The sequence below is a fragment of the Ceratotherium simum genome, chromosome 16 (assembly GCF_057802395.1).
Source record: "Ceratotherium simum simum isolate JZ-2026a chromosome 16, ASM5780239v1, whole genome shotgun sequence".
In the NCBI taxonomy this organism is placed as follows: Eukaryota; Metazoa; Chordata; class Mammalia; order Perissodactyla; family Rhinocerotidae; genus Ceratotherium; species Ceratotherium simum.
Genome location: NC_141915.1, coordinates 25,359,902 through 25,373,788, shown reverse-complemented (window position 1 = coordinate 25,373,788; position 13,887 = coordinate 25,359,902). Strand labels below are relative to the sequence as shown.

The 13,887-nt window shown below is 38.6% G+C and overlaps 1 protein-coding gene across 11 annotated transcripts in view; it reads right to left on the bottom strand.

Annotated features, from left to right (window-relative positions):
- The window catches only part of ACACA (acetyl-CoA carboxylase alpha), a 281,626-nt gene that overhangs the window by 185,124 nt on the left and 82,615 nt on the right, over positions 1-13,887 (bottom strand). For 10 of the 11 annotated variants that reach the window (XM_087440845.1, XM_087440847.1, XM_087440846.1 and 7 more), the window contains 2 exons: positions 5,090-5,222; positions 3,627-3,765 (listed from right to left, as the gene is read on the bottom strand). In XM_087440845.1, the coding sequence (XP_087296971.1) occupies positions 3,627-3,765; positions 5,090-5,222 (272 nt within the window). Of the gene's footprint in view, positions 1-3,626; positions 3,766-5,089; positions 5,223-9,184; positions 9,320-13,887 lie in introns of those variants that run through there. The other variant, XM_087440854.1, reaches the window with a different exon arrangement.

The window sequence follows — 13,887 nt, the reverse complement described above, 5'->3', positions numbered from 1 at the left end:
ACCCATCCCAAGTCAAGCCTCAGATGAGACTGCAGCCCCAGCTGACAAGTGATTGCAGCCTTCTGAACCCTGAAGCAGAAGACCCAGCTATGCCATGCCCAAATCTACAAAAACTGTGAGATAATAAATGTCTGTTGCTAAGTCTGTGGTAGTATTGTTATAAAGTAATAGATAAACAATACCGAAATTTGTCAGAACACATTCTCATACTAATAAATGTTATTCCACAAAATATTTTTAATGGCTGCACGATATTTCATAGAATTGCTATAGCACATTTGACTTAACTAATCCACTAATGTTGGACCTTAAGTTACTCTCATTTTCTCACTATCTTAACTAACACTGCAATGAATAGCTTTGTATGAATATATTTGCCCCATTATTGATTTTTTTTTTTTTTTGGTGAGGAAGATTGGCACTGAGCTAACATCTGTTGCCAATCTTCCTCTTTTTGCTTGAGGAAGATTGTCCCTGAGCTAACACCTGTGCCAATCTTCCTCCATTTTGTACGTGGGAGGCCGCCACAGCATGGCTTGATGAGCTGTGTGTAGGTCCATGCCCAGGATCAGAACCTGCAATCTCCAGGCTGTCAAAGCAGAGCACGAGAACTTAACCACTACACCACTGGGCTGGCCCCACCCTGTTACTGATTTTTGTTCCTCCGAATAAATACCAGGAAATAGAATTTATTGGTCAAAAGATACACATATTTTTGTCCACTTGTGCTATTGATCTGATCCCATTCTTCCATCTCCTCTAGGTCTCTCGTGTACTTCAACCCGTCTCCCCTCTTTGGCTCCTTCTTCTCCAACTATAAACATTCCCAAGTCTCTTTCATTCTAAAAAATAAAAATCCTCCCTTGACCTAAATTTCTCTTTAATTTACTGCCTTTTCTTCTCTTCTTATCCAAACTTCTCAAAAAACTTGTCCACATTTGCTATCTCCATGTCACTTCCTATTCATTCTTTAACATCATATACTGGTCTGCATACTAAGTGTCATATTGTTCCACTGAGACTATTCTTGCAAAGGTTACCATTGATTTCCTAATTGCTGGACAGGTTTCTATCCTATTTTATTGGACTGCTGACACATTTGACCCTTCCTTATTGAAATTCTCTTTTCTCTTTGCTTCTCTTTTTTGTTTCTTCTATCTCTCTGATCATTTCTTCTCAGCATTGTTTATGAGCCTATCTTCCTGAGTCTACCCCTAAATTTCAGTCTTCTATAAAATTTCATCCTTAGCTCTCTTCTCTTCATTTTCTATCTGTTCTCTCAAGGAACAGTGTTAACTACCACATATTTGTCGATGACGTACACTCTTAATCTCCAGCTCTCATTATTTCTAAGTGCTGGAATGATAAATTCAGTTTTTTGCAGGATTCACAGGATGTGCTTGTACCACAAGTACTTCAAATCTAATCTGTCTCCCTCCAAAAAAACCTTGCTCTTCTTGCTATATTATCAATTATTTTGCCCTAGTTGATGGTTCTAGCATCTGCCCAGTCAACCAAATTAGAAAGCCAACAGTAATCATTAACTCTTCCCTCAATCACTAAATCTTGCCAATTTTACCTCCTAAATCTCTCTAAAACCATCCCTCTTTTCTCTGTTCTTAGCACATCATATCCTCTAGTATTGCCTTCCACAAATGGATCTTCCCAGATGCTACCTGAATTATCCATCTAATTAGTTACGTTTTTGAAAAAAGTATCTATCTTTTGGAGACATGCTGAAACATTTACAGACAAAATAATATGCCATCTAAGATTTGCTTCAGAAATTGTGTGTGGAGGAGGGAGGAGGTGAAATACAGGCGAAACAAAATTGGCCATGATAATTGTTTGATAATTGTTGATGCTGGATGACTGGGAGATGGAAAGGGGTTCATCATACTCTTGTACCTTTGAATTGCTAAAAGCAACGACTAACCCATTTAAAATGCAAATCCTTTAATGTCCAACACACACACACACACACACACACATATCCCTAAAAAGATACAGTTTATGCTCTCAAGGATGAAAAACAAGGCCCTTCTTGACAAATACTAGATCACATCTTGTACTTTAACAAGCCCCCTATAGTTTCCAGAAAACCACTGTGTCACACCTTCATACATCTGCATATATTGTTCCTTTTGCCTTGAACACCCTTGTCTTCCCCCAACTGCTTCACTCTTACTCATTCTTGGCTAGGCATAACCTCTTTCAGAAAACCTTCTCTTGACCCTGGCCCCCAAGGGCAGGGTGCAGAGTTAAGATGTCTCATCTCTGGGGCCGGCTGGGTGGCGCAAGCGGTTAAGTGCACGCGCTCCACTGCGGCGGCCCAGGGTTCACCGGTTCGGATCCCGGGCACGCACAGATGCACTGCTTGTCAAGCCATGCTGTGGCAGCATCCCATATAAAGCGGAGGAAGATGGGCAAGGATGTTAGCCCAGGGCCAGTCTTCCTCAGCAAAAAGAGGAGGATTGGCAGATGTTAGCTCAGGGCTGATCTCCTCACAAAAAAAAAAAAAAAAAAAGATGTCTCATCTCTGTGTTCTCACAGTACCCTGTGCATATTTCTATTATAGCACTCATTGTATTGAAATCGTTTCCTAGAGCAAGATCATATCTTATTCAACTGTGGGTCTCCATGTACAGTGAGTGAATGAATAAACGAATTAATAGGAGTATCAGGTAGAAACAGACGGAGAAAAAGAAATCATGCAAAGCAGTTTACATTTATTACAGACAATTTCATCTTTACAACTATCCAGTGAAATAGACACTATGATCTTCCTTTTACAGATACAAAAATTGTGGCTCAGAGATGTTATTAAAGAGTCAATCTAAATGATTTCATATATTAACATCTACTTTCCAATAAATTGGTACCTTCTCCACTTCTAAATAAGATAACATAATCCCTTACTCCTTAGGAATAGTCTTAACATCATTGTCTCAATATAGAGAGAACACATACAGACCAAAATAGGTTTAAAAAGATGGCTCTTTAAAAAGCTAATGTTATCTGTGGTTACTCTACCTTAGAGGTTATACTTTAGCGATAGAAAGTATGGAGAAGAAAGACTAGCCACAACCTCTCAGCTATACCAATAGTCTTTATCTATAGCTCTCAGATGGAGGACCATCTGAATAGAGAGAATATGCAGAAGAGCTTGCAGAGTGAAACCCACTTGGTTCCCAAGAGGTCTCTCCCGGAGAGGGGGGAAAAAAGGATTTTTACCCTAAGATTCTCTAAAATGCAATGTAGCCTATAAGGGAAACAGCACTTCCTTCCAAACCTTTCCACTTACACATAATAAAGTATGTGGCTTAGCAAATACTTGACAATGAAAAAGCATAAAGCTGAAAACCCAAATCAATACTTTGGTTAAATTTCTACCTATTTTTACTCAGAACACAGGAGTCTGCATTGAGGTAGAGGTCAAATATAGTACAATCACTTGTATATGCCTTTTATTGACACTTTTTTAAAAGAGAAATCCTTTTAAAAGCATTTCATTGGAATTCCCTGGGTTTGGGAATCCCCCTAAGTCAACATTTTCCTACTTAAAAGTCTGTGCTATTCAACGTTTTACGCTTGAGGATGATGTTTTCTTAATGCTAAAAACTCACCTGCATTGGCTTTAAGGTCTTCAGGTGTGACCATGACAACAAATCGGATTGCACGTTCATTTCGAAACATCTCATAAGACCACCGACGGATAGACCGCATGCATTTTACTGCTGCAATGCCGTTGTTGGCAATAAGAACCTGGGAGAGTGGGAGAATGGGAATTGGAGAGAAAGATAGAAAAGGCAGGCAATGATGGAGGAAAAGAGATGAGACAATTTTTGTAGATCTTTCTCTAAAAAGCCTGATTTTCAACTAGGAATTTGTATTGCTGGTCTAGGCAGTTAGGAACCAGCTTCCACAGGATCAAAGGATATTTTAAAATGTTAGCTAAGCAAATATTTTAATACATGGCAGCTAAAAGTTACTCCTTTCTAACTTCATTTCTAGAAGGGAAAAATCACAATAACTTAAATCTTGTGAGTTTGTGAACTACTCTACCACACCTATTTCTAGAGAACAGAAGACGACAAACCTCAGAGGGATGATGTATTACCAAATAAGGAAGGGGGAAGACTAAACAGTGTAGTGTCATGCACTATTCTCTGTTCTAATAAAACAAGGCACAGAGCCTTGAACATGTTATAAGAACACTGGCACAAACCACCACCTTTCTCCAAAATGCTGAACCCCAAATGCCTCAGAATTGTAGAGACTGCCTCAGAAAGAATGGTCACAAGCAAAAGAATAGAAGAATCAGTGATACCGAGACTTCTCTGTAACTAAACCTTTCATCTCCTTACCTGTCCTGCAACCATGACCCTGAGGATAACATAGGCTAGGAGACACATAATCTGTCTTTATTGAAAGACTAACAGAAGGACACCACTGAAGCAATACTTTTAGAAGTGGGACTATAGGTCCCCATGATTTAATCTTTTAATCACTGCAAGTTATTTCAACCAAGTCATCCTCTCAGCTCTGACATGGTTTAGATAAAAGTGACACAGAATTATTCAAAACATTTCAAAATACTTGTAATCTCCTTAAGTATTTCGCGTGGTATATTTCCTCTAAACATCTCAAATACCTGGTGGAAGCCAGTAAATCACAGCGTACCAGACTGTTTAAGTCTTCTGTTCTGAAACTCTCTCTACTTCCTTAGTTCTCAGTCCAATGCTATGACATATTATCTCCTCACCACCACCCCACAAGCGAATCCATTTTTCATACCCTCTCAGATGAGTGCAGCCCAACTCTGTAAAACCAACCACAAGATCTTTTAAAAAGAACTTTATGAGCACTGCTTCATCTTCTCAATTAGCTATGAATTAGTAGTAAATACACATTATAGAAAATAGTGAAATTATTTAATAGGATGCTAGGGGAGCAGAAAGGATAATTCTGCATAAAGAGGCAAAGTCTCTGAAGATCTAAATATCAGTTTTGAGCCAATCTAGACAACAAATCCAGGCATTAAATCTCAAGTACTTTTGAAAAGATAATTTAGCAAGTTATAACTTACCTTCTCAATCACTTTATTCCCCCCAAAACGAGTAACAAATTCTGCTGGAGAAGCTACAGTGAAATCTCGCTGTGAGTCTATTTTCTTTCGGTCTCGACCTTGCTTTACTAGGTGCAAGCCAGACATGCTGGACCTATAAAAATAGAGAAACCATGAAAGTCTATAGATAGGATTTCTGCACACAATCTATCTCCCCTGGAGACCTGCTTTTCACTACCATACTTATAACAGCACTTCCAACTGCACCCTTATGAAGACTGCATGCTGGCAAACCACATATTTTTATAGAAGAGAGGGAAAAAAAGACCTCTGCTTGTGGAAATTCAAGAAAAAAATAAGTGTCCCTGAATAATAAAAGATAATATTAAGGTTTACCAACAGATGCCATCACAAAGAGAGAGGCAAAGGACAGAATGAAATGAGATTGTATAAATAATAGACTCAGAGAAACTCTTAAAACTAAAAAAACAAGGTTGTTTCCGGATCATGTTTCTGGCATACAGATAACCTCCACCTCTGTATCTCTAGCCTCCATCAATCTTATGAACTGTAACTCACATTTTTAACTGCATACGAAATGTTTTATTTGTGTATCCCATAGGCATTTCAAAATCAACAACTCCAAAACCAGATTCTTTACAAGGCAGCATAATATGCCGTATTTCATGGATTTTAAGACGTCCCTCTTTTTTTTTTTAACTTTTTAAAATATCTGAAATTGGTATGTATCTCACAACTGACAGTGTGCTTTATTTAATTGGCAGTATCTTTTTTTCTCAGTGGTACATACAATAACGGTGCCTCTGGCAACCAACAGTGTTTCAGATTAGATGAAATATAGTAGTGGAAATAACATAGGCCTGGGTTTAAATTCCAGATCTGTAGACTTAATAGCTCCAATGAACTTTAGCAAATAATTTAACCTTGCTCAGCTTCAGCTTTCTCTTCGTAAAATAATTCACAGTATTCACTGTTCTAGTTATTTACCTATTGTTTCTCAGCTCCAAGCCCACCCTTTTACGCTCTGCTCTGTGACAAGAGGGCTAAGACCCTGCAAACTTGTTTAGTTCTGCCAATGGGAAGGCAGGAGGATAAGAAAAGAAACTTCCTTCTTGTTTTCCAGCTTTTATCAGCATTGCTCCACAGTAACAGAAAGTTAATTCCAGCCTCCAACATCTTTCAACATTCCCAGGAATAGCCTTGATACATTCGCTTAGAGGTACCAGGACCAGCGGGTTGTGGATTCTCAGGAGTCAGAGTACCAGACCTGCCATGCTCACTCATTCTCTGGGGTACGCTGCTGGGCCTATCAATCCCCTGTCAGGCCAGGCTTCCTCCTCAGGGATCTGAGCACCAGCTACTCAAAATTTACTCCCAGGGCCGGCCCCGTGGCTTAGCGGTTAAGTGCGTGCGCTCCGATGCAGGCGGCCCGGGTTCGGATCCCGGGCGCGCACAGACGCACTGCTTCTCCGGCCATGCTGAGGCCGCGTCCCACATACAGCAACTAGAAGAATGTGCAACTATGACATACAACTATCGCCTGGGGCTTTAGGGGAAAAATAAATAAATTAAAAAAAAAAAATTAAAAAAAAAAAAAAATTTACTCCCAGAGGTCCAAGCACCAGCCCGCAGGGTTCTCCTCCAAGCTCCTAAGTTCTGGTAATATTACATCTTCCTTTCTGCTTTCTTCAGGTATTAACTCTGGGTTACCTCAACATCTCGTTTTTGTTCTTTTATTTTTCTAACACCCAAGTGACTAATTCTCACTACTGAATGCCCTGTTTATAATACGTAATGCAGTTTCTCTTTCCCTGACTGGACTTTGATTGACAGACCCTCTGAAAGGGTGTTCTGAGGATTAAATGAGATAATGGATACACATAAGAACCTTTATATACTGTATAATAGACAGCTGTTTTCTTCTATTCCCATCTTTTCTTCCTTTCTCCTACACTTGAACCTTGACACTGCAGTAATTTATCTTTTTGAAATAAAAGAGTACGATTAAAATCTTCCCACAAAGCAAATATCAGGTTTAGATGGTTTTAAACAACAAGTTCTATCAAATTTTCAAGGGCAATAGTCTAGCAAATTTCCAGACAATAGAAGAAGAAGTAAAACGCCCCAGGTAGAGTAACACTGATACCAAAACCAGACAAAGATGTTACATGAAGGGAAAAGTCCAAGTCCATTTTACTCATGACTACAAATGCAAAATTCCTAAACAAAATATTCTAAATAGTAGGGTATTGGTACCAAGGAACTGCCTGCATATAGGACAAGAAGGGAAGCAAAGTCATTGCTGATAAAATTAAGGTGGGGAAGTGATTAGTCATAAGATTTCATCAATGGTTTAGAGATAGCAAAGGAGTGCTCTGAGGGTCACTTATAATCAAAGACCGGAGAAAAATAAAAATCTATCTTACTTTTAATGATGGGATCCTTCATATAGCCATATTCAGAAGTCAGGCACCATGCTGAAAACAAGGGGATCAAGTGTAAAGATAGAATAGATCTCAAAATCTTCATCTCTCACCTACCTTTTCTCAGGAAGCTATTAGAGAATGTTGTCTTCCAAAAGAATGGAGTAAACCAAGAAAAAGGAGGAGTAAGAATGCAAGAAACAGAGGATCCATCACAGAAGAGAAGAGAAGGGAATTCCCTAGATGATTGTTCAAACTGGAGGGCAAACTGCACTAGAAGAGATGCCTCCTTGAAAAGAAATGGACTGATCACTTGTCGTATTTAACCACAGAAAAACAAAACAAAACTTTGCGTGTGTGTGTATATTATAGATCAATATACGTGTTTTATTTATATATGTATAGATATATGTTTGTTTTACGTATATAAAACAATAAAACAATGTTATATATAAAAATGTTTTACATATGTGCAGATAAAACAATCATTTTTTATTATATATATAAAAATCTCAATTGGTTTTTACTTATTTTACTTTCAGCAGAAATTTTGCTTGGTTTTCTCCCAAAAGGGTGGAAAAAGTCAAGCAAAAAAGAAAAGGAAAGGATGATTCTTCTAAAGACAAATTTTGCCAACTTGGTGTTTTCTGTTTTTGCGAATGTACAGTTTAATTTTCAGGTAAATATCTTTCAAAATAAAAACTCTAGATTGCAAAAACAAGCAAACAAAAAAGATAATGGAGGGACTCTTATTGACTGCTATCAAGCAAACCATTCAGGTCTTTATGTTTTTTTTTGTTTTTTTTTGTTTTTTTTTTTTTAAAGATTTTATTTATTCATTTTTTTCCCCCCAAAGCCCCAGTAGATAGCTGCATGTCATAGGTTCACATCCTTCTAGTTGCTGCACGTGGGACTCGGCCCCGCGTTGGACGGAGAAGTGGTGCCTCGGGGCGCGCCCGGGATCCGAACCCGGGCCGCCAGCATCAGAGCGTGCGCACTTAACCGCTAAGCCACGGAGCCGGCCCAGGTCTTTATGTTAATCTGCTGCTGCAAGAGGCCTGAAGAAAGCCAAGAAGGTCTGATTTATTTCCTCCTCAGCCTGAGTTCTAACAGCAGGAAGAAGAAAGACTCCAGGGTAAGAAAGCTTGGCACCTTCAATAACTCCAGTCTGGCTGCCCGCTGTCACACGCCAAGACAATGGCAGCAGGCACCTTTCCTGGCGCCAGAGACACATTCTAAAAAGAGTTTTCTCAAAACTATCTTCCACAGGATGCTACATACTACACAGAATTGTATCTTCCTTCACAATAGTTGAAGAAATTTCACTCCTGAACACCAGCCAAATCCAGTGAGCAACACTGGCGCAGACTGTGTGAGATCCTTAACGCAATAACAACACAGCAAGATCTGTGCACAGGTGCTTGTTTTCAACGTAGCTACAATATCACACATGGGCTCAGGTATCTGGTTCACATTCTGAATGTAAAATAAAAAAGTTTAGAAATCCAAAAGCAAATGGGAGAGTTTTTATTCATTTCCTTAAAAAAAACAGTTTCTTATAGATACAAAAACATCATCAAATCAAATTTCCCATGAATTCCAGGGCTTAGCTGTCAACGCTTTACTGTTTTTTAACGGTATGTACTGCCCAAATATGGCACCTAAAACTTACCTTTGAAGCATGTAATATCTCATCTCCTTATTTTCCTCTGTAGAGCCCTCCATAGCAAGATGACAAAGGAATGGAAGCTTTTTATTCAGATTTCAGCCTTGTAAACACAAGCTGCAGTTCGTCTTCCTAGTGTAGATGGCTTAAAATCTAGGAGGACAAGAGATACTGTGCCTTCTGCCTACTTGGCCCTGCTTCAGTCAGACTAGAGAATTCCTGATGGCCTCAAACTACAGTCTTTTTGTCTACTTTGTCCCCATTTTCCATACTTCCCCACCTTTCCTCCTTTTTTGTATTTTCCCCCTACGCTTGGCTCACACACAGAATTAGCTGATTTCCCAAGGGGACTGAGAGGAGAAGGGGAGAAATATAAAAGCCTGTATAACCAGAAAACAGATCTTAGCAGCTCTGCGTTAGCCGCAGCAAACATGATTCAACAATGGTCACTTTCTTGGGACGGTCACCAGAGGAAAGCTCCACAGCCTCTGCTGATTGCCAGGGGCAGAGGACAGGAAGGGCCCAGGGCAAAAAGAAGACACAGTTTACGAGGACAACTAAGCCAAGAAAATAATGGGGTCACGAAACCCAGAGGGAGGAGGACAACACAGCCTAAGTAGGTAATTTCTGAGATCCAATCAAAACAAATAATACTGATTATCAGACTGAAGCGGGGGAAGAGTAGGTCAGGGGTAAAGGGAGCAAGAAGAAAGGACAAAACTTGCCACTACGAACAAACTTTGAATAAAGTGGGAGCCAAAATTCTAATTTTCAGGCCAGAGTAGTGACATACACACAAAAACCTTTTTTAAAACAACAAAATCTAAGATTTTAGTCACTAAAACTTGAGAATAAGCGGCCGGCCCTGTGGCTTAGCGGTTAAGTGTGCGCGCTCCACTGCTGGCGGCCCGGGTTCGGATCCCGGGTGCGCACCGACGTATTGTTTCTCCAGCCATGCTGAGGCCGCGTCCCACATACAGCAACTAGAAGGACGTGCAGCTATGACATACAACTATCTACTGGGGCTTTGGGGGAAAAATAAATAAATAAATAAAATTATTAAAAAAAAAAAAAAACTTAAGAATAAGAATGGAGCTGGTACAAAGGGGATGCAGAGAAGATGTGGATAAAATCCTTGAAAGGAAAAGGGGCCCAGACAAATATTTTAGACTCAGCGGTCTAACCCAGTCTAAGCAGGGAAGAAAAATCCTGCCTAGAAAGGCTACCGGGACACATCTATTGCTATGAAAGCAAATTTGCCACAGATGGACAGATCATTTAAATAAATGGTAGCTGAAGGTTATACAGTAACATAGTCCTGTTATAGCTTTTAAGGAAATGCTCATGATACTGCTCCCTTGTAACCCAAGGAAAGACTCTCACAGCTAGATCTACAGAATCACAACTTCCTGAGACTAGTCCTCAGGAATGGTACAATTCACCAGAGTCATATCTAACCTGATTCATGCACCATACAAAAATTATTTCCCACCAAAATGCTGGATAAAAATAGCTAATAATCTGATGCGAACTATGCTGAGAACCTATTAACCTTCCATAAAAAACCTCCAAAACAGAAGCACACAAATGACCTGGAGCATAGCCAGAAGATGAACAATCAAATAGAAGATAAGTGATTAAAACAAACAAATCTTGATCTTAGGACATTCAGCGGACCCAACTTGAAAAGACTCAATCAGGCCACTCAACATGACTACCAGCCACAATAAAAAATGAAAGTCGTGATTGTTTTCTTGTCTGTACCACTCTGCATCATTCCTTCCATACTATGCCAATGCCTGATCAAGTCGGTCAAGTTTACTTTTTCCTTTAAAGAACCAAGCTGACACAGAGGAGCCCTCCTATCTTTATGTCTCTTCAGAATAACACATCTCAAAAATAGAGCACTGAGGCCTTTGTTCAGAACAACTACAGTGACCATAGATGTAGAAGCAGCTCAATTTTACACACATTTAAGTGTCTCCAGATGGAGACAGTTCCCAAAAGAGAATCACTCTCTGCCTTTGTTATATAAGTTCCACATTCAAAAACCAAATAAAGCATTGAGTATAGAATAAAGCAGGCTATTTTGCCTTCGATTCTATCAGAAAAATACACCAAAGAGGCACACTCAGTAATCAAGTTTGTGCTTCCTATCACCAAAGGGATCTTTCTAAAACAACCAAACACTAACAGCACACCCACATCCAAAAACAAAGCTAGAGTTTCTAATATTTTATGGATGCTGCTCACAATCTTTCTGTAATATTAGAACACAAGAAATAAAAAGCCACATTCATTCCTCCAAATTCAAAGCATCCCTATTTTAACCTACCATAAATAGAGACTGTCCAAAGCAGACCCATATCTGGCACAAAATCCAACTAGAAGCCAACACTGATCCCAGCATTGTAACATGCCAAGTACCAAGGATGACGTAGCAGTTTATCTGGCAGACAGTGGTATAGCTGGCTTGACTGTGGTGTAGCCTGAGTTAAACTGCAGCACACACTGTGAGAGACGGTTTTACACTGGGGCTTTTCCAAGCAGAGATCTTGGAAAAGATCTTGGATTAAGGATGTACCTCTTTTGAAAATCAACCTACCACATATATAAAGGTTTAGTTGTGGACTCTAAAGTCTGTTCCACTGATATATATATGCCTATCCTTGCAATAATGCCATACGGCCTTGATAACCATGGCTTTATAGTAGGTTTTGAAATCAGGTCATCTAAATCTTCCAACTTTGCTCTCCTTTTCTAAAATTATTTTGTCTATTCTAGGTCCTTTGGGTTTCTATGTAAATTTTTGGATCAGCTTGTCAAATTCTAGAAAGAAAAAAAAAATGCCTGCTGGGATTTTGATATGGGCTGTCAATCTATAGATTAATTTAGGGAAAATCAACATCTCAACAATATTGAGTTTTCCAATCCCTGAACATGGACTGTCTCTCCATTTATTTAGACCTTGAATTTCAGCGATGTTCTATAATTTTTAATGTACAAGCCTTACACCTTTTTTGGTAAATTTTTTCCTAAGTCTTTTACTCTTTTTGACGCTATTGTGAATGAAATTATTTTAATCTCATTTTTTGCTTGTTCACTGCTAGCTAGTATATAGAAATAGAACTGATTTTTGTATATGGATCTTATAGCCTGTGACCTTGCTAAACTCATTTAAAAATATTTTTCACAACTTTATTGAGATATAATTCACATATGATATATTTCAGCCATTTACAGTGTATAATTCAATGGTTTTTGGTATATTCACATAGTTGTGAACCATCATCACAATCAATTTTACAACATTTTCCTTACTCCAGAAAGAAATCCCGTACCCAGTAACAATCACTTCATATTTCCCCCAAGCCCCTCCCCAGTCCTAGGCAAAGACTAATCTACTTTCTCTCTTTATAGATTTGCCTATTCTGGATATTTCATATCAATGGAATGATATAATATGTGGTCTTTTGTGATTTCACTTAGCATAATTCTTTCAATGTTGTAGCATATATCTGTAGTTCATTTCTTTTTATGGCCAAATAATTTTCCATTGTATGGACATACCGTATTTTGTTTATCCATTTACCAGTTGATGGATATTGGGTTGTTTCCACTTTCTGGCTATTATGAGTAATGTTGCTAAGGACATTCATGTACAAGTTTTTATGTGGACATATGTTCTCATTTCTCATGGGTATATAACTAGAAGTGAAATTGTTGGATCTTATGGTAAATATTTAGTTTTATAAGAAATTTCCGAATTATCTTCCAGAATGGCTGTATCCTTTTACATTCCCACCAACTACGTACAAATGATTCAATTTCTCCACATTCTTGCAACCATTTGGTGTTGTCATTAGTTTTTATTTTAGGCACTCTGATAGGTGTGTAGTAATACCTCACTGTTGTTATATTAATATGCACTTCCCTAATAGCTAATGATGTTAAACATCTTTTCACATCCTTATTTGTCATCTGTATATCCTTTTTAATGACATTTCCTTCTTTTTTATCTCTCTCTCCTTATTGAGAATTTTCTTTATTGATTTGTTGTTGTCATACTTTACAAAAATTCTTTAAACATGTTTTCCTTTGGTTCTTTGAACACATTTATGAGAGCTGCTTTGAAGACTTTGTCTGCTAAATCCAGCATCCACAGACACTTGGGGAGTTTCTACTGAATTCTTTTTTTCCTAGATATGGGCATATTTTCCTATTTCTTTTCATGCCTCATGATTTTTTGCTGAAAACTTAACACACTCAATAATTTACTGTAGCAACTCTGGATTCTGATTTCTTTACCCATGAAGGTTGTTGTTGTTACTATTGTTTGCTTGCTTTTTCTTTCTTGGCTTAATAACTTGCCTGGGCTAAATCTGTGAAATCTGTCTCCCCTGAAGTATACAGCCAGTGATGCCTCAGTTCATTTTCTTTTTATTGCTTGTTTTTATGTTTACACCTGCTTTCTAAAGGGTTACCTCTATGTCTGCACAGCTTAGATGTCAGCCAGTGATTAGGCAGGGGTTATGCCCAAACACCTGAAGCCAATAAGGCTTTTTGTACTCTGTTCCTATGTCTATGTGTGGGGTAGGGTAGCACATTCAAAGTTCTGGACATTCTCAAGACTGCCCTGGCTTTTCCTTTCTATTGGGTCTTATCATGTCTACTCTGTGCATGTACGCAACCTCAGCCAGCAATATGTT